Raw genomic sequence first — 23,906 nt, forward strand, 5'->3', positions numbered from 1 at the left:
AGATTGGAAAATTTCAAGAACATCCTTTCCTAAAAGAAGGCCCAGTAAGTGGATGTACACAATAGTGAATTTCTCCATTGTAAGATCAATAAAGTTAAATTATTTTAATCTTCTCCAGCAGCTTTGGTATAAAAGGACATTTAAAATCTAGTCTGCTGCTGTCTACTGAGAACTGCAGCATTCAAACCCAGGTTTTTTTTAAGCAGAGAAACGTCGACCGCGTCTCTAAAAATGGCTGCGACAGACCACAGAACAGAAGAACCCACAGTTGGCATCAGCTCTTTCAGCAGGTTTCAATACGAGCTCTGCTATGAATTTAGCACCGGATTAATGGTACACAGCACACATTAATATCTGAAAAGTGGTTTAGTTCGGAGTCTTTTGACAGTTCTTTCAGCTTTCCGTGAGAATTTGGTGAGTAGCTTCTAGTTTGGCCTTCTTCCACTGTGCGACGGTCACATCTGGTGGCACGAGTCGATTAGTCACGACGCAGGCTTAGGTTTAAATAATCTGGCGTTTCATGGAAAATCCACAACAGTCTGACAGGCCAAACATGAGTGGATCCAGCTACGTCTCTACCACACAGACTCCTCTTATGTCCTCTCACACTCATCCAGATGCGACACCTTTTACATTTAGGCCTGCAAACTGGTTGCTAATTGAAGATTGGCATGAAGGCGCGCCGAACTGGTGCTTCCTTGGTTTGATACTGATCCCGGTAGCTTCTAATAGTCAGGAATAGGCGGTTTCTGTTTGTTAGCGTGGCTAAAACAATAGAGTTTGGACTCTTTGAATTACTTAGGTGTTGTTTTGCAAAAGGGTAGGGAAAACATCAATCCAACGAGGAATGGTTAACACGTCTGCTCAGTTTCTTTAAGCAGGTCAAAGCAATCAAGAAAAACTAAACAGAGAACCAGCCTGGGGAATTCAGGATAACGTTCAATGAGCCCAGGGCAATTATTAACCACAAATGCCACAAATGTGGTGTTAAGGAAGCATGGTAAGGGGAAAAAGCCATAGTTTTGCTTTTTTGTGATGGTCTCTTGTGTGAAATCCCAAAAAAAACTCATTGATTTTTGACGTGACAAAACGGGGGAACAGCTCATTTTATTAAAAGGCACAGTAAATGTCTCCGCATCATCAGGTTCTGCCACTTTCTGTGGGTGGACTCAGGTCAGCGACTTACCTCTCCTGTTTGCCTTCATTCGCTTCTCCTGGCAACACGGACAACGGCAGATTCCTTTTTGCGACAAACCGATAGTGATAGGATATTTGTGGCTCGCTTTAATCCATTTCCTTAGTTTTGTGATTGACAGCTTAGCTTTAATTGCCTAACAGTTTCCGCCACCTCCGTGCCCAGAGCGCTTTCCCCTGGAGTCAGACAGGAGTGGATCTGAGCTACTCCTCTGTTTCTACTTTCACATTGACCACAGAACAAAAGGGTGTACTCAAGAAAATCAGATTAGGAGTGATTTGTTTTTAAAGAACAGCGCCGCACCTTGAAAATATACAAAGAATCAGATCAGAAAAACGTTTTTGATAATGCGCAGATGACGTTTTTCATCTGAAAAAAAGCCTACATTACTCAACTCTGACGCGGCAAGTTAATCTTACAGTTAAAAAAAACAAAAAAAAACAAAACAAAAGATTGTTGTTTTTTTTAAAGAGAGTTTTTATTTTTCAAATGATGATGGTACAGACGACATGAAAGCACAGAGAGGAGGGGAATTTAATTCATCCAACATGTGGATAATACATGGTGAGGGCTGGGGGGGGCCAAGCAAGAGTACCAAATGGAGTAAAATATCGTATCAAAAGTTTCATTCATTTTGTTCATATATATATTTATATAGGACTAATAATTCTCTTTAACAATGCAAAGCAAGGAATGCCCTTTTTTTTTTCCATGGATCTTTAGCCTTGGCTTTCCTAGAGTGGAGCCGACTTTATTACTCATCCAAAACAGGAAGAAGTAAAAAAAGAAGAACAAACAGAAAAAAATAAAAAAATTAAACGAAAGAAAAGCTGGACACTTTTTTTTTTTTTTGGGAGGCGATGGGGGGCGTCCTGAAGTCCTGTCCAATGTGGCGTTGAGTCGGATTTGCGGTGCGGCGGACCGGCGCCCCCCGGGGGGGGGTTTGGGTGTCTCGAGCGACGGCTGGCCTCAGCGGGTGAAAGTCTTCCCGCTTTTGAAAAAAAAAAAAAAACACAGACATGGAAATCGATACAGAATTACACGAGTTGTTCAGCGAAAACAAAAGCAGTGAATAGTCAAAGCAGTCGTGAAAGTAAAACACGGCATTCTTTTCGTAAAAAAAAAAGAGCCGGATAGCATCCTGTGCCAGAAACTTCGATTTTTTTAACAAAGTACTTTTGGCTTGGGTACTTTCGCAGCTTCCCTGTCGTCACTGCCGACATTAAAATCGTGTTTAACATTGTTTTCGTTTCATAGAAAGGGCACCTGGCCAAATGCTTCAGTGTGCGACTGGACCTCTGTCCCAGTGGGGGTCACTGGCGCCGCTACTGCTACCTTACCTTTTGGGTAAACTGGTTTCTTTTTATTTAAAAGTACACCTGCCCAAGTAGTTCTCTTACCTGGACAAATTAAAGCTGCTTTTACATTTAAGTTCTGCTTTCCTTTCATAGAGAGTGCCCCTGGCTCAGTAATTGTTAAGCCTTGATGGTTTATTACAGTCTATAAGCTACATCCACTCATTTTTGTTTCTCCTTCCCATAAAAAGCATCGCAGGCTAATATATAAAAATAATAAATGGACTGAAAGGATTTTATTCTTGCCAATTATAAAGTTTGCACACCCTCGACTGAATCAGGAAATACCAGGAGGTCCAGTCTTACCGCGTGATGCGGAGAAACATGAAAATTGAATCTAAAAAGTGAAACTATGCCTTACAAAAGCAGTTGGTTGCAATGTGGTCCGTCAGTAAAATATACGGAAACGTTTTTTTTTTTTTTCCGATAATTCGGGTGCAGCTCATCTCTCATTAACGCAAACAATAAAAACCGATAGTGATAGGAGCTTTTCGGTATGCTCCAATCCTTTAAAAGGCTTCCAATTAAATGTACGACTGGCAGTTTCGTTCTTCCTTAACAACACCTGAGCTGCCAACAAACAATTCATGCAACGTCTTTATCTTCCTCCACAGAAAAGGCTACTGCAGGGGAAAGACACGTCTGCAGAACAAAGGCTCGCTGTGAACCGGTGGGGTAGTGTTAGCCTTTTCCCACCAGCTGAACACAAACATGGCACCACCCTCAAAAGCACACAGACTGAGCGACTAAAGAAGGCCGATAAGTGGCTGCGTCTGAAATATGCGGAGATAGCGTATCCTGAATGAATCTGGTCGCTGCGTGAAAGCATCCAGTGACGGAAACATGTTTGTAATTCGGCTACATGACTACCAAAGTGTTTTAGAAAACAAACCTGATTACATCAAAAAGGAGGGAGCGGAAAAAAAAACAAAAAAAAAGAAACATTCCCTGAAACATCGGCTTTGAAATCAAAAATTCGTGGAATCCCGCCCTCCGTGTGATCGGCTCATCTGTTTTTTTTTGTTGTTGTTTTTTTTTAAACTACTCACGACATGGTCTTCATCTCCTTCTTCTCGGCGTCGGGCCGGGCGCGGTTCAGCACCTTGAGGAAGTCCGACGTCTTGGCTCTCATGCGTGTGTGAATGTAGGCCTGGAAGGACAGGAGGACGAGGTGAGATAACAGGACGGCTCTCAGCTCATTTGTGCTGATTAATTTCAGCCAGACAATGTCTTGTTGCGTAAAAAAAACAAAAAAACACTTTGCTGCTTTTGAACGTCGCATACCGAGACGCTGGAATGAGAGATTATACGTTTTAAGCGCATACCAACCCACGCCGGCCCCCGTCAATCTGCCTTTTGTTGACTCGGTGAGGTAAGAGCACTTAACAACCACTTCCACTATCTGCCGTCTGATCAGGATGTTTCCACAGAAGCCCAAAACTGATCTGATTGTAATTCTGCAGAAAAGCAGCTGGGATACAAATGCGTCAACATATTCAGGCCCCAGAACGCCTGTTCAGACAGGACCCTGTCCGTCCCTGCAGGGACCCTTATTTACATGTGCAGCTCAGCCGGGAGGCGGCGAGAGAAACGTGTTATTAAGTGGAGACGTCGCGCCGTTCAGACGCATTTCTCTTTGGTTTATTTACCGTTGAAGTAATTTTGGGAAGGGGCGAAAATACTGGTTAGCTGATTGGCCTATGTTGGTGATAGACGGGCCAAATGAACCAATCAGATCAACGAAGCATATGACGTACTCGTCAACACAACCACAAGCCAAGCTACTCTTGCTGCTGCAGGTAAAGGCTCGTTAGCTCAGCAAAGAAATACTCTGTAATTCCGATAAAACTTGCTCTATAGCCACGCTAACGCTAGTTTCATCGGCGGAAGCCGGCATGTTCTTTAGACTGAACTGTCGCGCTTCTCGTTGCGTCACACCTCAACCCGCCTCAAAGCCAACGCTGATTGGACGTTCGTTTGGTGAACGGCTCCAAATTTTCTTTAACGGAAAGTAGCCAGACTGATCTGCGAGTGAAACCTTGAAAGCTCGCGAGATCAGGATGGTCTCACGAGGCTGACAGACTGCGGTCTTACGAGCGCGGCGCTCACCTTGGAGCACTTTATGTGGTAGTGCAGGTAGTCCCTGAAGGTGTGGATGAGGTTGATGGTGTTGTCTCTGGCGTTGGCGTTGGTGTGGCGAGGAAACAGCACTGCGGAGACGGAAGCGCGACACGTTAAGAGAGACGGTCAGAGCAAACCGACGGAGAGCGCGGCTCCGGCGGGCGCTACGCACCGAAGGTGATGTAGCCGATGTTGTCCCCGACGGCGGCGTCTGTGTCCTTCAGCTCCAGAGGAGGCTCCCTGTGGCTGAAGAGCACCTGGGGAGCTGTGTGGCTGGCCCTCCGACCCTCTTTGAACTCCTGCACGCAGAAACAGGCTCCGTTACAGCTGGTTATGTAACAGCATTTCACAGAACATTCGCCTTCTTACAGACGTCTTGTTTTTACTTTGTAAATCATACAAAGCGCTTCATGCATGCTCAGTATGAGGGATTGCTGCAAAGCCATCAACAATGCAGACGACTGTCCACTGTGGCTCTACGCTCTTTCAGGAGGAGTGAATGCTGCTTGGAGAGACTTGATGCAACCTGCTGGGTTTCCTTAGATAGGAAACTTTCTGACCAACCTGTCTGGACAATATGATTTAATTTGACTTTATAAAGTACTTCAGATGACGTGTATCATTAATTGGCGCTATATAAATAAATGCTGTGTAACAAACTAGGCTAAAAAACCTAAAACAACAAAAAAAATAAAGCAACATCACGGCCTTAGCTAAAATAAATCAGCTACAGATGAAAAGCAACATTCATCAGTTTGGAAAAAAGTCCTTTTGAATCGGCGAGAACCATTAATCCTCCCCTGGAGCGGCCGACCCACCACAAATGATGAGGTCACATCCTCATACTAAGGGTCTAACATGGTGGAGGTGGTGTGATGGTCTGGGCTGCTGTAAGACCGTAACTTCTCATAAATGATGGGAGCTTCAAGTCTATACCAGTAAATCATTAAGGAGGACGCCCAGCAATCTGTTCCCGGTTTATTCAGCAGGACAAAGGATCCAGAGAACATTAATGTTCATACAGAACCAGGATTTTAATCTGAAAACATCAAAAAAAGTGCATTTTATTTTAACTCTGACGCCGTCGCTCACCTGCATGAAGACTTTGCCGATGATGACGTCGTCGTCGTCTTTGAACACGGTGCTGAAGACAACCGTCACCCTGTCTTTCTTGGACTCCACGTACCTGCCGGTTCAGACGCATTTCGTTTAAGTACAGGTGGACCTAAAACTCAGCTGGAAACTAGGGCTGAACGATTTTGGAAAATAATCTAATTGCGATTTTTTTTCTTAATATTGCGATTTAATGCGATTTTTTCCCCCCAGTTTAATTTATCATGTCTTTTTAAACATATACAAGCAACTAGGGCTGGGTATCATCTAGGATGAGCCGATTCGATACGATTTTCGATATAGCTCACCTTGATTTGATTTGACTCCAATATCGATATTATTACTTTCAAATGCTCAAAGTCATTCAATCAACAAAACCAGCCAAATATTATATTTATGTTCAATTTATTGAACACTGATATATTAACAGGAAAATAAAGTGCATTTGGTTGAATGCATTTAATGTATCACAGAAACCAAAAACGTGCCCAAACGTCTGATTTTAGAGATGAAGGTTAGGCTGCAATAGCGCCCCCTAGGTGTTGGGAGGTATATCGATATTGAAAGCCAGAATATCGGTTTTAAATCATTAAAAAAAAAAAAAAAAAAAAAAAAAAAAAAAAATCGATATTAATCTTTGTATTGATTTTTATGCACAGCTCTACAAACAACAAATCAATTTGTTTCCTCGTTGTGCAGATTAGTTGCTAAAACACCCGCAGCATCTAAACTCAGAGCAGTAATGATTGCGTTCTGCCTACAATATATTTCAACCAAAATTGTAATTTTGACTTTTCTCTGCATTAACCACAAGCAACAAAAATGGCCTCTAAATAAAGATGTTTGTAAACAAGGACTATTTCAAATATGAACTTTTAATGTTTTTATTAAATCAGAATATTATTCAAGAGAAAAGCTTTTAGTTGATTTGGACATCAATCCTTGTTGAACATAAAGTGCAGCCAACAAACAAGTCTATGTATTAAACTGATTGACCTGTACTTAGTGCTATGTATGATTATATAAACTCTAAAACAAGTAATACAATTAGATTATCTTACTGCTGCAACTGTCTTCCCTTCCATGTGGAGGCAAACCCACTTTAAACATTTTACCAACACCTAATGGACGCGTCTAATTCACTAATTGTTACATAGCCAAAAATTGCAGACTCTGCGATTTGGAAATTGCGTTTTTTTAAATCGCGATTATATTGAAAATGCGATTAATTGTTCTGCTCTACTGGAAACTGAACCTAAACGTCTAACAGCAGCAGGAACCTCGGGTCTAAAACTGGCCTCTGGAGGCCGGCTAAACAAACGGGAAGCTAAGCATCTGAATGTGACCACTTCCTGTCTGAGCTCACGCTTCACAGAACAACCCAACGGATCAGCGTACATGGACTCGTCGTCTCTGTAGTGGACCACGGCCCTCTGCTCGCCCTCCTTGCCCTCTTCCTGGAACTTGAAGTACTTCTCGAACACCGAAGCGAAGCAGTTCCTCTTGAGCATCCCGGCCTGGTGAACGACCTCGTCTTTGTTGGCGGGCAGCGCCTCCAGGTCGTAGAGCAGGGACACGTTGTAGCCTTGGGAGGGAGGACAGACAGATTTATGATAAAAGACGACATGAAAAACACCCAGCTGACAAATGGAAAGGGACTCAAACACCGCAGGACGACAGATTTATAACTCCGACAACCTACCAGCCTCTGTTGAAACCAGGAAGTTTCCGTAGACCCTCTTGAGTAACTGCAATGAAAAATAATATTTGTGTGACGCTTCTTAAATAAAAGATACAGCAGAACAAACAGTAAAGCGTTTAACGCAAAGAGTTGGAGAAACAACCCAACTTTGCTGATTCACTTCAAAAACTCAGTTCAAAGCTAAACTTTGACATATTTCAAGTGTTTCTGATGATTTGGATGATGAAATTTCCCTTAAGAATGCTTTATATACGGCTACTAATGGAAAATTGAGTGGAAGGAAAAAGAGACAAATGCATAGAAGCCACAGGGAAAGCTGTAGCCTTGTGGAGATCCAAAATAAAAGAGTTTCAGGGAGATTTCCGGAGTCCAGACTGCAGCTGGGTTTTCTGAGCCCTCCATAAATCAGGCAAAAGGAGCCCCAACCCAGACACTGTACAATAAACGGACAATAAACCCACATTTCTTTATTAAACATCCTCCTCTTATTGACCTTGTGTAACACTCTAGTTCTCTGGATTTTGGGTTTTCATCAGCTGTAAGACATTAACATCTGAATGTAAAAATAAATAATGGATCTCTAATAAATAATAAAATGAGTTTCGCCTTTTGAACTGAATTAACAGAATAAATGTACTTGGCAACATTCTCATTTACTGAGATGAACCTTTATAACTTGGCTTAGCTGGAACTGACTCCCCTACGTAACATTTTTACTTTGGTCAACTTTACGTCACTTCTGGTCATGTGTGGGTGGAAAACAGTTATTTTAGTTTTATTTTATTTTCTATTTCTGTGAACCAAGCGCGGAAACAGTCACGGTGTGATTTTCACGACGCTCAACACTTCCCTGATTTTCAGCAGCTCGTGTGAAATCACGAGGTGGAGGGAAGAGTCGTGGAGGAGTGGAGATCTTCTCCTCTAATGAGGGCCTGACTTTCTGAACAAACACTAACCAGGCCGAGCCACGCAGCTGTTAAAACACAAACCATGTTTGCACGTTCTTCCTCTTTTTTTTTTTTTTTTTTTTTTTGGTCATCAACTTTGTGCTAAATTAAGAAGAAGAAATCTTTGAAATCAAAAACAGGCAAGAAAGAGTGGGAGCGAACCTTTTTTAGCACGATAACTTCCTCCTGATTTTCTTTCCAAATAAAATTTCTCCTTTAGGAGGAGGAGGAGGAGGAGGGGGAGGAGGAGGAGGGAGGGGGGTCCTCTGACAAGCAGCCAAGCCATGAGCGCACGCCGCTGCTCGCAGTCAGCACTTCCTCGCCCGGGGTGAGTCACCCGAGCTCACTTCCTGTTTCTGCCTGACACGGCGGCGGCGGCTGCTTTCTTCCTTACATGGCCACGGTGTTAGTGCTGGAGGTGCGCAGAGAGAGAGAGCTGCTTATCTCTCCCCTAAATCCTCCCAGGTTAGCGCAGCTTTTCAGAGTTTCGGCCTGGGGCTGGCCGCTGATAATGCTGTGGCGTTTTTACACGCCTGCTGATACGCTATCGATGCTTGAAGAGGTTTATTCTGAGACGGGAGGAACAATGAGGGGCTCTTTTCTGGCCCAGCTCAAAACACAAACCCATTTTTGACACCTGGAAGCCTTCTTTTCGTGCGTTTATTCGTCGATAGGCTCCACTTCTTGGCAGCTGCTGCAGCCTGCCGTTCTCAGCGGTTACTGGGGCTTACCTCGTCAGCGCCGTGCTCCTGCAGCTCCTTGTAGAACTTCAGGGAGATGCTGACCATCACTTTGGTCTTGTCCCCGTTGGGGTTGGAGATGTGGTACAAGACGCCATCGAAGTCTGCAACGGGGGGGAGAACATCGGCAACGTCCGGAGACGATAAATTAGCTCTTTTGTGCTTTTTCGTGTCGGCACAAATATAAATCAATCCTCTCCTCCACTTAAAGCAAATGATAATTAATCATAGTCCAACCAAAGCCTTTAAAATCTGAGCTGGACATGATAAAAAAAAAAAAAAAAGCTTCTCACCAGCAAACGTCACATCGACGGCCTCAGGTTTGGTTCTGTCGGGACAAAACACGACAATTACATGTTAGAATGACGGTAAAATGGGAAATTCGGGATGCGTACGGAGCAAACGATTCCTCCCAACATCAACAGAAGAGGAAAAACGACAAGAAAAGGCCACTGAGGAGTTGGTAGTTTGACTCCTTGTGCGTTTTAATGAGTTAAATTTAAGACGTGCTCCAGTCTGGCAGGCGATCAGGGGCTTTTACACTTCAGGCCGCAGATAAATTATTATATCTATATAATATATATCTAGATATATATATTATTATATCTGGTAACCTAATGAGCCGATTCCATACGATTCTCATATGGCTGAGCTTGATTTGACTCCAAAAATCGATATTTATTACTTTCAAATTAATGCTAGGTCATTCAATCTACAAAATATTATATTTATGTTCAATTTATTGACACTAACACACATTTAACGTATCACAGAAACCAAAAATGTGCCCAAACGTCTGATTTTAGGGGCGAAGGCGCTTCTAAAATCCTGTCGGCCGTTCCGCAAATTTGTCTCGCTTGCTCTTCCTTGCTGTGACCAGCGCGCTGTAATGACGCCCCCTAGTGGATGGGAGGTATATCGATATTGAAAGCCAGAATATCGGTATTAAATCGTTTTTAAAAACGTCGATATTAATCTTTGTATCGATTTTTTTATGCAGAGCCCTAATAAACACGCAGAGCTATAAGTAAAAGATCATATTAAATCACGACGGGGGACGTTTCCTCTTGATCAGCATTTCAAATACTATTAAATGCAACCTGTGCCGACCCAGGGCGTTTATTTATTTAGACCTGGGTTTTGGGTTTTTTAAATAAAGCCCATATGAAGATTAGAGGAGGATAATCTGGTCATTCTTCTATTTCCTGAATCTGAACCACCTCCACTGTTACGGAGCCTTAGATGGACCTCCAGGGGAACCAGAAATTGGCATGTGCGCTGGAAACCTGGAGCGTCGCTGAGTATAATGTGAAAACATACAACACAGAGGCAAATCTAGCCTAAACACACACAGAAAAACTGTTTAGATCTGCACGTTCAGAGGAAATATAAGCTTTTAAGACACCGTCCTGCCGGCTTTATACGCGCATCATGTGGTCCAGGTCGGGCTCGGGTTAAATGCGCCAGGAGGGCCCTCTGCAGGTGGAGGCTGCAGGGAGCAGATCCAGCAGCTGGATCTAAATCTGCAGACAGGCTTGACTCGGCTTGACTGCAGGAATGCGGAAGCTGGGAAATAGGAGCGATGGTTTACCGACGCGCAGCCACATAATGGAGCCGCACGGCACTTAACCAGGCCGCGGTGCTAGACTTCGGGCTGGGGCGAAGGGCTTAAAGCCCTCCGTGGGGTCTTCGAGGAGCCAAAGAGAAATGGTTTCCGTCTTTTCCTGACTCCGTTTTATTTTATTATGAACGACCCCTAACGCTAATTAAACCTGTATTTCCCCCCCATTACATCCTAAAATAATGCAGTGTCTCGCCTGGGGGGTTTAATCTCACCAGGATTGCCTTTTTTTTTTTTTTTTTTTTTTGACACAACAGCGCAGACACACCCCGGCTTCAGGCGAAGCAGCCAGCTAGCTTCTTTAAGCCTTTTCAGCTCATTTACAGCCACGAAGAGCTAATACGTGCAGCTCGGTGCGCCATTTATTTATTATTTATTTATATATTTTTTTATTTTAAAACACAGCCATCTTCGGGGGGGAAGAAGCGCTGAAGGGGGAAGCTAGCTGCCGTTAGCAGTTTGTCTCACCCGTTGGATGCGCCGTCGAACTTGAGCGTCAGCGTCTCCTCTATGATGCGGTTATTGATTTCTAACAGGATCATCGCAGCGGATGCCGGCGCTGTTCGGTGGGATCGAGCCTCCGGGAGTCTAACGTGAGAATGGGGGGGAAATGTTTTCCTTCCTTTGACAGACCAGACCGCTTCCCGTCGAAGCTCCCTCCGCCTGTAGCTTCCGCGTACTTCGCACGCAGGACCCCGGCTCGTTTGGGTGGCCGGAAATGTTGCCTGACTCTAATTCGCCACCGCGGTAGCGTTAATTCAGCTGCTGTGAGCCATTAAAAAACGAACAATAACATCATTCATAAGCTAATACAGTGTCATTTTTATAAAGATTTATGTGATTGTGTTTTATTTGAAAATGGTATGTGGCTTTCTTACGCTGTAACGTCCGTACTCTTGTTAAATAAAAGGTGAAAGAATTAAATGTCATAAAAAAAATCTTCTCATCAGGAGTTATTTTAGCAATTAAATTTAGCTTACACAGAATAATTTAACAGAAGGTTATATTTAAGTGTTATAAGTGTTTGTTTATTTATTTATTTTTCAATTTAGGTGAATAAAATCTGCTTTACAGAAAATAAAAACGTTTAATTTAAAACAAATATAGTTTCATTTGTATCAGAATATTTTAGACATTGAACTTATAACGTGGAATTTTATCCTGTGCAATTATGTATGTGAATTGTTTTTTTTTTTTTTTTTTTTTTTTTTTTACTTTAAATGCGCAATTTAAAGTATAAATAAATAAATAAATAAATAAATAAATAAAATACAAAATGTCTGGGGCTAAGTTTTTGCAAGTTAGGTTTTGTAGATGAATTTCTGAAGTTGAATTTTTCCAGGCAAATTTTTGAAGGTGGAATTACTCCCAGCAATTTTATAGTACAAAAAAAATAAACTTTCATAATTGCACAGGATAATAAGTCAGTTTTGTAAATTCAATATCTACAAAAAAAGACATTGAGGCTACATTTCCTCCATATTGTTTCCAAATATGTCAATGCAAAATTAAGAGGAAGAAAAAAGGTTGATTTATAAAACTGTGCACAAGCAGCAAGAAAACAGAAGGGACATTTTCAGACTTAAGAGGATTTTGAAACTAAAGCCATTCTGGTTGGGGAAGGTTCCCATGCTGTGTGCTGCAGCTACAGTCAGTGCTTCAACCGTCACCACAGACATATCCAATATACGGGCTACAACTATTACATTGTAGCCCATATTATAGATTTATCTCTGGATATCCTGAACCAGAGACAAAATCCAACTTCTTCTGCTGGGATTAAGGAAAACAAGGACTGTACTGTTGTTCAGTGGCTCAAAATCCTCTTTTCAGATTAAAATTATTTTTGCATTCTGTTTGCAAATCGAGGTTCCAGAGTCTGAAGAAGCTCTGAATTCACGTAGTATGAGGTCCAGTGTAAAACCTCCATGGTCACTAATGATGTGGTGAGCCATGTGGTGTGCTGCTGTTGGTCCACTGTGTACTGGGAAAGTTTAGAGCACTCACTTCACATCCTCATAGTTTATGGAGCTACAGATTAAACTCTTCCCGCATGGCTTTGGCACCTACTCACACAGCTTTGACTGAGGTTTTACTGATTTTAACACCTTTAACTGGCACCTCCAAATTTAAAAAACGCCTAAAAATATACCCAGATTAAATTAGATGCTGCTCTTGAACCCTTTCGAGTAGAGGCAAAAGTTTACTTTTATTATTATTTTTTTTAAACTAAGAAGTCCAGTATGGTGTTCTGGTTTTTTGTTTTGCACTTGTTTACTTGTTTCTTTACTCAACATGCAGCTTCAAGCTGGTGCAAGGAGATTCTAGCTGAAACATATATTATTAAAATATATTTCCCTTATATAGGAAATTCTTGACCAATCTGTATAATATGATTGATTTAGACTTTGTAAAGTGCCTCGAGATGACAAGTTTCATGAATTGGCGCTATATAAATAAAATTGAATTGAAAATTGAATAGAAAATAAGGGACCCAAAAGAGACTTTTGGTTCAAATTTGACTGCAATATAATGAAAAATGACCATTCTAGACTTGTTTTTTCTGTTGCTATTTGGGTCCTCCCAGAAAATGTACATCTAACACCAAAAGCTGGCTTTTACACACAAGGATGCACCGATAGCTCAATAAACCGGACGAGCTTTACGCATGCTGCTGCTCTTGAGTTTTAAGTGTCCTGCCCCACAAGTGATACATCCATGTTACGGTAATTTCACTGACTACAATCTCCACATGTCGCAATGAGCGTATAAACTGACCGGTCCGAGCAACGTACCCCAAAACAGGAGGACGGAATGTTTTGAGAAATGAGCTATGGTGAATAACACTGGTTCTGGACAAACTGCGGATCAACACAGTTGGTAAAAAAGAGGTGTGAATCAAAGGAGGAGGGCCTGGATGACCATTTTGAAACAAGAGTTTTTAAAAAAGAAGTCTACGTTGGGAACTACATGGCTTTAAAGTCAAAAACACGTTCCCCTGGATCACCGCTGACCCGTTGCCAGTATTGGCCAACATTAAAGCAACCTGGGCTTTCTTTCCACCTCAGCAGCGCTACAGGTTGATAGTCTCAATAATCCAAAAGCAGCCCTGAGCAACGTATGGTGTAAAGCGCATACATGTTTTTTTCTTTTTTCCACCTTAATGTTTATAGTCCAACATTTTGAGAAACGACATCAAGGGTTTCCATTAGCTGTGAGCCAAAATAACGAAAGATTTCAGAAATAAATGCTCAAAATCATAGCGTTGTTCAATGAACATTGACTATAGATTATTGGAAAGCCAAAGTCACTTCCTGTTGACTTCAAAACGGACATCCTGGCTGATTGCAGCCGTCGTTTCAAACAACAAAATGTTAATTTTAGATTATTTCTCCTTGTTTAACCTAGAAAACATTGGTAAAAACAGTCAAAACTCAGCGGGGGGAAGTGCGTAGCTCTAACATGTTCAAAATGAATCGCAATGACTCAAACTTCTGCTTTTAGTCCTTTAGGGAGAAAGTGAAAGCTTCTGTCGGGTGAAGCCAAGCCCACCCTTGATCTTCCATTGGGGGGGACTAGGCCGTGTGGTTTAAAGGGCCCCCTGTGAAGGAGAAAAAAAAAACACAAGGGATGAACGAGTTAAATAATTATTCAATCTGATTTAATCATCCAAACAATCACCAATTGTGGCCTAGACTTCAGAAGAGTTACTGTACATTTTGTTGATATAACAAGGTGTCAACTTGTGGTGAAGTGAAACACTGTCTTGATAGGCTAAAAGCAAAAAGAGGTGAGCCCAAAGATTCCTGGCGCAGATTCAAGATCACTTTTTCTTTTAGCCTCTCAGTTGTTGTCGTTAATCTGGACTAGATTCTGCCTTTGCCCGTCACCAACGTGTAAATTTGAAGACCGCCCATCGGCAGCCGAACAAAGGAGGCGCAAATGTTGGACAAAAAAAAAAAAAAAAAAAAAAAGCTCCTGCAAGTTATTTCTTTAGAAAAGTTAGTGACGAAGTAGGCGTTTTCTTTAGAGAACAGTGAAGTTTGTAGGTCAGAGATGTTTTGCTACCATTAGTCGGTCAGGCGGAGAGAGACGGGGCTAAAGAAGAAGAATAAACTCAATATACAGGAACTATTTAGCTGTGCTGGCATTATTATTTATTCACTAGAAGAGCTTTGCTGTGCTGTAAGCATTCGTTTTATTATATTGCATTATATCAGGATCGGGTCTGATTCTATCTAACTGGATTGTATTGGATTGAATTAGGACTGAAGTGGATCCTATATAACTGTATACGACAAAAGGCCTGCTTGTTTTTTTTTTCTTGTCATTTTTACTTATAAGCCGGCATGAAATCATTTAATCATGAGTTAAATGTGCACTGACTTGCTAAACTACCTGCATTTTGTTCCCTGCTGTTGGTCATGACTCAAAACCTTTCGACCAATTAAAGCCTTGGTTGCATGTCAGCCGGGGCTGCAGTCGGTCTGCAGCATTTTTTTATTTTTGAGACGTAGCTCCAAATCCTATTTGACTGAATTTCCTACATAAGAGCAAATCTAAACCAAAGTCAACTCAGAGATTACATTTTTTAACATTCTGCATGTTTTGTCTTGTTTAATCAATATGCAATTGGAGTTGTATTTGTTGTACGGTGTGCTGCAAAAACAAAAGAGCTATTAATGCAAATAATTATTTAAAAAAAAAAGCATAAAATGCAAGAAAACAGATCAAAGATCTGTTGGAAATATTCTAACGTCTCATAATAAAACCATGCAGAGCGACAAACAGCAAACATTTAAATGTTGCCTCCCCCCCATCACTCAAATTTGTCAAACTTCAGCTATTTCTTGGCACCGTTCTCTGTTTTTTATTTGTGTTATCTGTTATAGGGTCTTGTCCAATGATTAACGTTCTTTGTCCTTCCACTTTTGTTTTGCGGAGCTCAGAGATTTTTTCCTCTTTAAGGCTCATCTCGGGTGTTTTCATGTCATTATCAGTTAAGCTGGTCAGAGGAAAACAACACCGAACAGTATATCGTTTTCTCTTGAGGTTTCAGGTAAGACATCGGGTAAGTGACAAATGAGGATACATTTTGTTCCTTTTTCTTATGAAAATCACCCAAAGTAGGCTAAAAGGCCTTAAATTAGATTCTTAGATATTAGATAAGCAGATCAATTTACATTGTTTATAATGTTCTACTCTTTTGACATAACAAAGAACATAAAAAAGACAAATTAGGATTATTTTTCAAATTAACACCATATGTTTTAATGGTGTTTGAGTCTTAAAATAGTAAATGATTGTTTACAATGGATCTGTGTATTTGGAGCCATCGACGGTGACGGTAAAATCCTAGAAATACCAACACCCTGTTGTGTTGTTGAAGCAACACGTTCTGGGCCAGTCCACCTTAAAATCTAAGACTTAGAGGTAAAAGTCTAGCTGAGAAAGCAGGATGATAATAACAAATAATTATAAACTAAACAATTCTATGTGTTTTTTTCTAACTTTCTAAATAAATGTCACTTCCTTGTTGATGTTATAATGCTTTTCTGTTTGTAAAAGAAGCCTTATTTGGAAAAATAAATCTGACTTCATAACTTTGTATCTTTCCTAAAGGCATTTTTAAAACAGTTTATTAACTAAATAATTCATTTATTAGGAAAGAAGCAAGCATTTAATTATGGGAGGATATTAATGTTGTTTGAAAAAAACACCTACCAATAAAGCATAAAATAATCTGAGGCTCATTTAGTTATTAAAGAAGATACAATAACAGTGAATTAAAGTTTATCTTAAAATATTTAAACAGTTTTATTTCTTACCATGTTGAATAGGAAATAAAAATTAAATAAACAAACAAATAAAATAAAAATCAGCTTTACATTAGTTTGTTTTTTATTTCAAGCTCATTTATAAAACTTTATTTCTTCCAGTATTTAAAAAAAAATGGTTTTAATCAGTTAATCATGTGTTTTTATGGCCTTAAACAAGTTTACTCATCTTAGTAGGTTTTGTAATTGCCCCAACCTCTGTTTCCATCGCTAAAACAGCAGGAACTAAACAGATAAAGCTGGAGAGCACAACACTTTTAATATTCACAGTAACAACTTGTTTATTTAGAAACACATTTGGATCTGAACTTGCATTTTGAGATATTACAAAATCATTGAAAATGTAAAAAGCAACCGTGTTTAACTGAAGGAAACAAAGCGGAGCTGAAACTCGTTTCATGAAGATCCGGCTCCTGACGGATGAGGACAGCTATTTGATCCGAGCTGCTTTTGTTTTCTCCTTCGGTCTTTGTGTGTGTTCTCCGTAAACCGCTTTTAGTTTCTCTTAGAGTAATGTTGATCTCTTTATTACAATGTTGTTTATCTCAGGGCCTGAAGAGGCCATTCACTGGAAACATCCTATTTTTCATGGTCTGACGCTTGTTTGGTGGGCTCCAGTAAAGATGCACCATGGGAAATGTGCTTTAGCCGTCGTGCCAAATCAAACACACACAAACGCAGCATCAGGCATCCAGACACTCATGGGTGGCTTTTCCCCTGACTACAATCTCCTGCAACATTTTTCTTTAGATCTGTCGACTGCTACTAGTCGAGGTTAGATAACGCGCTGCTCGGTATCTGTTTCGGCTTGTAAAAAAAAAAGAAAGAAAGAAAAAGAAGCTTTTAGCAGAGCAAACAAAATACCAGAAATTAAAGCTTCCTGACTTGGAGCCGAAACTGTACCTGCAGGTGTGCCAACAGACCATTTAAAACGAACGAGGAAAAAAACAAACAAAGCGTGACTCACTCGGCAGAAACCCCTGTCGTCGCTGGAGGAAATAAAGCCACACGTTGTGCAGGTGTAATAAATTGCTAGGGCGGTAATTAGGGAGTCAGCTGCTAAATCAAAAGAGGAACGATAGGAATGTATGAAAGCCAACAATTAAAATTGACCTCGGTAGCTAAAAGAACATTAATCAAGCATAACAATAACAGTAATACACAATAGTAACACAGTAATAACATGCTGCTACAATCTGACTATTCACTTTTAAACGCTTTATTATCTAAACTTGCATTTAATGCGACATGATTCTGATCCACAGAGGAAAACCAAAGCAGTGACTCAGAGTAACCCGAGCTGCAGGAGAAACCCGCAGAAAACCCCCAGAATGGACCGCGCACAAGAGGAGCCCAACGATCTCCAGCTGCTCGGAGAGCTTGTAGTACTGAGAGTTATTTTGGATGTACCAGATGGCTAACGGGGGAAAAAAACCAGCATTCGCCGGGAGAAATGTGGTTATTAGGACGACTGAGAGCTCTCGGAGTAACCAGGGGAAAACTACATGCACACAAGGGGCCTAAAATCCCCAGACTCTTGGAGGACTGGAGAGACCTGAGTGCAACCTTATGCATGCGCTGGGGAAACTAAAGAGCTTACTCAGCATCTGCTTGGATTATCGGAATACCCAGAGAGAACTCACACACAAATACGGAGACAACAAAAACTCCAGCTATCCTGAAGACTTTGTCTTTTCGGAGCAACCAGATCACCGGAGTACCCAGAGATATCGTATTTTTGCAAAGGGAGACCTTAAAACCTTTCGGATGCACGGAGTACGTAAGGCGGTTGGATTTACGTTGGCAACAAACTGGAGAAAAGGAGGAAAAGCTCAACTCTGAATAGTGGGAGGCCTCTGAGTGACCGTGGGAAACCCACGGCGGAACAGGAAGACAATAATGAAACTATCCAACCAGAACTGTGGTCAGTGAACTCCTTTGCTTCATTTGCAGCATGGCTGTGAATGCAAAAGTGCAACTTTTTCCTGTTTTGTTTCATTTGTTGGTGTCTGAAAGGACTAATTATTAAAAAGCATGCCGTTTACCAGCTAAAAGGATCCGACTCTTGTGAGATTCATTTAGAAAAGTTTTTATCTAATGCCAATTAAAACGGTTTATTCCAGAAAATGGCCAAGCAAACACATTTATTAAAGACTTTGAGGATGTGGCTAAACTTGAATAACGTGTACGAGGCATTTCCAAGTCGCCTTTTGATTCAGCCTCCAGCATCTTTGCAAAACATGTATTCATCTTGCATTTTTTTATTGTTAATGCTGTTTGCATAACAGCGAACATCTGCTCAGAGGGGGGAAAACAACGAAACTCTTACGCCCTTAATTATACGTAGAAGGTGAAGCTGCACATTTCAGAGGTGCAGGATGAAAGCATTTTTTCTTCTTTTTTTTTTTTTGGATCCTTGCTGGAATGTCTTCCACTTTCAGTTGTACTTTAACTAAAGAATCTGAGGCTTAGGCGGTGAGCGTGACCTTTGAGGCCACAAGACTTCATGCCATCCTCAGGCTGCCAAGAAGTGCGTCCGCCGGGTTCCGGGCAAGCGCTTTCTTCGCAAGCGAACCCGAACGGGTGTTCAGGTTCTTCCGGACGGACGAAAGGTCCGCGGTTGCGCTTGCGGTTTTGTCAAATTACAAAGTCAAGGGTGAATTAATCAGATGGTGCGTGAGAGCTGTCGGCACAACAAACAAACTTAACGGTTCAGGTTTTTCCAGCTGAATGGGATGCTGAAACACACAACATCACTATTGTTGTGGATATAGCCACATGTTAAAATGCTGCCATCTGTGCATCACCATGACGACGACGATGATGATGATGAAGCCAAACAAATATGCGTTTCTGGACGAATTATCCTGAAGAATCTTCTATTTCTTTAACAGTTAACCCTAAAAAAAAACTCCCCAACAACAAGACATTAATAAACCAAATAACACCCTTGAGTATGTCAGCTTTTTATATATCTGTTCCCAACATCCGTCCAGCCAATCAGAGGCAGCGTTGGCCCAGAAACAGAGTTGACTGAAGCGAGCAGAAACTAACAAAAAAAAAAAAAAAACTGGCCTTTCTCGTTGGGGGACTGTCACGCTTCCTGAAGCAGGCTGGCAGCGTGACAAAGAGGCCATTTATAAGTGCAGAAGCCTGCGTGTTGCTATCGAGCTGGATAAATAAGGGAGACGGGCCAAAGACTGGGCGAAAATGAGACGCCTTTGTTTATTTGCTAGAGGAGTAGTATAGTAGTGGTAGGTGGGGGAGGGAGGCCTCCGTCAATGTTACCATCTTCCCTTTGGTGTTTGTCTCAACATGAAGCGGTCTGCCCTCCCTCTCACTGAAACGACTGAAATACCAGTGAACTCTGAAAGCAGAAAGTTGCGCATAAAAAACAAACAAATGTCCTCCTCCTTGCTCGAACAAGGAGGAGAACGTTTGACCAACAGGTTTCCAGAAAGTGTCGTCCCCTCACATGACGGAAAAAGGCCGATTTGTGAAACAGCTTTCCGCAACAGGGCCGGTTACCCAACCAGATCCTGCCCTCGTGGGTTTCAGCCTCCAAAAACCAAATAAACCTCCGATCATCAACACGCGTATCCTGTATTCTTGCGTGAATCATCAGTAAGCGGAGACGCCGGGGCGACGACGGACGCTGGGCCAAAATAAACACGCATGCCGGAGGACGGCGGCGCGTCAGGCAGGCTCTGAGGGAGCTGCGGGAATTCCTGCCTGGTGCGAGAAAACCGCGAGGCCTGGCTGAAATAGTCCCCATTGTCGTGGTTTGATGGAAGCAAACTCCAAAAAGTCGGATGTGGTGAAACATGGCGGTGGCAGCATCATGATATGGGGTTGATTTTACTCCAAAACACGTGTCTGTTTTCACCCATTACCCTCATATATGTGTTCTGGAAAGCTGAAGCTGCAGAGGGATTGTTATTTTATAAATTTTTACTAACGTCACGCATGTTTTATTAAAACCCACCTGCAGGATTTGAGGTACTATTAAATTATGTGATTTTATTCATTGTTAAATCAACAAAAAAAACAGGTTGTCGCAGAGGAACATGTTTGTGCAACACACACACAAGAAAAGGAAACAGGACATTGGGTCAACCCTGGGTGGGAAAAAAAAAAAAAAAAAAAAACGGCACATATTGTGTTTTCCTCAGAGAAATTACCACACTGTCATTTTGATGCTGGGGGTTTCTATCACGGCAGCGGAAAAAGGTGAGTCCCTTATGCAGTTTATCTTCTTAAAGGTTCACCAAACTGGCTAAATTTGTACAATAAACAAAAACCACTAAATGCTCTAATGAAACAAGACGAAGGATTTATGGAGAAAAAGGGGGATGTGTACATCATTATTACGTTTGCAGGTTTTTCCTGTTTAATAAAGACAAAAATAAACAGGATAAATTCAAATTCTCCTGCGTAGTAAAAAACAAATCGTCGTATCTCACGTTTTTTTCCATTCACGCATGTTTTTAATTTGTCTGCATTCATTTTGCTTCATTGAAACTGTTTTTTAAAACTGTATCTAAATCAACATCCAGGGCAGATTTGTTCCCATTCTTCAAATGTTGTGAGTGTCACCGAATGACACAATTATAAAAGTTTGCATCAGTTCCCTTCGCAGAGCCACATATAAACCCGTTAACATCCCTTTAAAGACGAAAACGCATTTTTTTTTCATGTACTGTACCAAAAGTAAAGCCATTTCCCTGATTCTCTCTGTCTGTCAATATATCAGATCAAACCTTTCATGCTAACTTGATCTGATTTCATGTCAGAACAAGGGGAAACAAATTGTGTCTCGTAAGATGGGGTGTGTAAATATCTGGTTTCCGCTTGAGGCAGTCCGCTCGATCAAACAAATTATGCATCGTGTATGTGTGTTACATTAATATAAAACACACATTCTGTTGTCCTTCTTAATAACATTAGGATGTTATTAAATAAAATGACAACATCTGGGAACTGTATTATAAGCTTTTGGACATTTTGCATATAAAACAAATCGAAAAGAAAGGTTATGCAGAGTTCATACCTGCAGTAGATAACTCTGGAGAGGCCAAGGCCAAAGCACACTTGTAATGTCAAGTCCAGCATCAGAAAGGTCAGGGTCGTTTAAGTAAACGCCTGTTTATGGATCCCTACACCGTTTTTTATCGCATTGAGTGGTTATTAGCACAGAAGCTGATCATTATATTGAACAGAAAACAGAGTTTGGAGGCATTGCACCACCAATTATCTCCCTACTTAAATCATTGATGGGAACACGGAGACCTGCCAGAGCTGCCGTTAGAAAATAAAAGCAATGTAAACGTCAGTAAAACGATATTCACATAAACCTCTACAAGAGCACTAAATGTACTGCTACCTGTTTACGTGTTGCGTTAAGCTTGTGTTTCAAGCAGGAAGATTATTCCAGCCTCTTTCTTCTGTTTACATCCTTTTGGTTTCTGTGAGTAAGCATTTAGAGCAATCATAGCGCTTTAGAGTTTTATAAATTGACATTTTATTGGAAGATTTGGAGTTATTCATCAACGTCCATGTTGGTTTTGGGCCATCTTAAGTCAACTTTAAGGGCTTTTCTTTTTCCGTTTTAAAGCATTTCATCAACTTCTCTGTTCCAATCCGTTTAAACGAAAGTCCACTGATTTAACTCTCTTCCTCGCCCACAGCCATGTCCATCACCTACGTCTTCGGCGAGGACTTCTTTGACCAAAATGAAAGCGTGCCTCTTGACCTGATTCCGGACACAGCGCCATGTAACCCACAACCTCTGGAACCCACGGCGGCGTTGATCTCGTCTCTAATCCTCATGGCCATTTTTCTACTGGCCATCCCAGGAAATCTGCTGGTGGGATGGGTGATCAGCTCCAGCAGGCAGGTTCTGACTTCATCGGACGTCTACCTGTTTCACCTGACGGTGGCGGACGGGCTCATGGCCCTGACGCTCCCCTTCTTTGCCGTGGCCCATGTCCGCGGATGGCTCTTCGGCGACTTCATGTGCAAGTTCCTCAACCTGGTTATCGAAGCCAACTTCTACACGAGCATCATCTTTCTGGCTTGCATAAGCGTCGATCGGTACCTCGTGATCGTGCGCGCCAACGAGACCCACGGGAGCAAGCAGAGGAAGTGCAGCAGGGTCCTCTGCGCGGCGGTCTGGGCTCTCGGTTGGGCCCTCGCTCTCCCGGCCCTTTTCAACGAGACGGTCAAGTTCGCCGGCGGCTCCGAGAGGCTGATCTGCACGGAGAGCTTCCACGTGGGCAGCGTCACCAGCTGGAGGCTCGCCACCCGCGGGTTCCGCCACATCTTTGGCTTCCTGATCCCGCTGGCGGTCATGCTAGCCTGCTACGGCGTCACCGTCCTGAGGCTGCTGAACACCCGGGGCTTCCAGAAGCACCGGGCCATGCGGGTCATCACGGCGGTGGTGATCGCGTTCCTCCTGTGCTGGACGCCGTACCACGTCACCATGATGGCGGACACCCTGCTCCGGGCCGACCTCGTGCCGTTTGACTGCGCCGCGAGGAGGTCGGTGACCCTGGCCCTGGACGTAACCAACACCGTGGCTCTTCTGCACAGCTCCATCAACCCTTTCCTGTACGCCTTTGTGGGGGAGAAGTTCCGGAGGAAGATGATGCTCCTCCTGCAGAAGAAGCTCAGACTGGAGAGGACGTCAGGGTCCAAGTTCAGCAGGTCAACTTCTCAGACCTCAGAGGGCCAGGGAACATTACTCTGAACGCTTGGAGCACTTAAACTCGTCAACAGGTAGGGTGATTTAGCACATAAAGGAGGAAACAGGACATGCATGGTTGGTTTGAGATTGTCAAAATGGTCCAAATCTGTCATAACATAAGATAAATTGGATAAAGTTTATGACTAATTAATGGCTTTCTTTGGACACAATAGACAGCTTGCTGTGTTCGGGGTTTAAACTTCTTGTACTCCTCTTGGATGTCGTAATACACTGCTGCCATCTACTGATCCTCTGCATAATATGCCGATTTTGTCTCAGTATATTTCATCTTCACACGGTTGGAACATATTCAAGCGAATAAAGCCCTTAAAAGAGTAATTATACCACTTATTACACCAATGTACAGCCTAAGGTTTAAAAACAGACACTTTGTCGCTTTTTCTTTAATTTTTTTGTTGAAAATGTGCAAATAAATAAACATGTTTCTGCTTTTTGTTTCTGTTCAGACTCATTCAGCTTGATCATGACATATAAAGGTATTCACAACTCGTCCGACTCACACATAAGGT

General features: G+C 42.0%; 2 protein-coding genes across 2 annotated transcripts; one reads left to right on the plus strand and one right to left on the minus strand.

Moving 5' to 3' along the window:
* Window positions 1–1,654: 1,654 nt before the first annotated feature.
* arpc2 (actin related protein 2/3 complex, subunit 2) lies at window positions 1,655–11,493 on the minus strand. The gene is made up of 10 exons (XM_036128124.1): window positions 11,263–11,493; window positions 9,467–9,501; window positions 9,165–9,277; window positions 7,487–7,532; window positions 7,183–7,369; window positions 5,764–5,857; window positions 4,844–4,970; window positions 4,660–4,760; window positions 3,600–3,700; window positions 1,655–2,186 (listed from the first exon to the last, which is right to left on the minus strand). The coding sequence occupies exons 1-10, from the start codon at window positions 11,334–11,336 to the stop codon at window positions 2,165–2,167; spliced, it is 900 nt and encodes a 299-aa protein (XP_035984017.1). The 5' UTR covers window positions 11,337–11,493; the 3' UTR covers window positions 1,655–2,164.
* A 9,329-nt stretch (window positions 11,494–20,822) lies between these two features.
* Window positions 20,823–23,794, plus strand: LOC105917425 (C-X-C chemokine receptor type 2). The gene is made up of 2 exons (XM_012852228.3): window positions 20,823–20,861; window positions 22,319–23,794. Exons 1-2 carry the CDS (start codon window positions 20,828–20,830, stop codon window positions 23,377–23,379), a joined length of 1,095 nt encoding a protein of 364 aa, XP_012707682.2. The 5' UTR covers window positions 20,823–20,827; the 3' UTR covers window positions 23,380–23,794.
* The last annotated feature ends 112 nt before the right edge of the window (window positions 23,795–23,906 follow it).

This window comes from Fundulus heteroclitus, chromosome 24 (genome assembly GCF_011125445.2).
Source record: "Fundulus heteroclitus isolate FHET01 chromosome 24, MU-UCD_Fhet_4.1, whole genome shotgun sequence".
NCBI lineage: Eukaryota > Metazoa > Chordata > Actinopteri > Cyprinodontiformes > Fundulidae > Fundulus > Fundulus heteroclitus.

What these genes read in the sequence shown, in the direction of transcription:
- LOC105917425 (XM_012852228.3), top strand. Translation starts at nt 20,828, where the DNA reads ATGCTGGGGGTTTCTATCACGGCAGCGGAAAAAG. An exon ending in TATCACGGCAGCGGAAAAAG is followed by an intron (nt 20,862 to 22,318) that starts GTGAGTCCCTTA and finishes CCTCGCCCACAG; the next exon opens with CCATGTCCATCACCTACGTC.
- arpc2 (XM_036128124.1), bottom strand. Translation starts at nt 11,336, where the DNA reads ATGATCCTGTTAGAAATCAATAACCGCATCATAGAGGAGACGCTGACG. An exon ending in TTCGACGGCGCATCCAACGG is followed by an intron (nt 9,502 to 11,262) that starts GTGAGACAAACT and finishes TTGTCCCGACAG; the next exon opens with AACCAAACCTGAGGCCGTCG. An exon ending in TACAGAGACGACGAGTCCAT is followed by an intron (nt 5,858 to 7,182) that starts GTACGCTGATCC and finishes CTGAACCGGCAG; the next exon opens with GTACGTGGAGTCCAAGAAAG.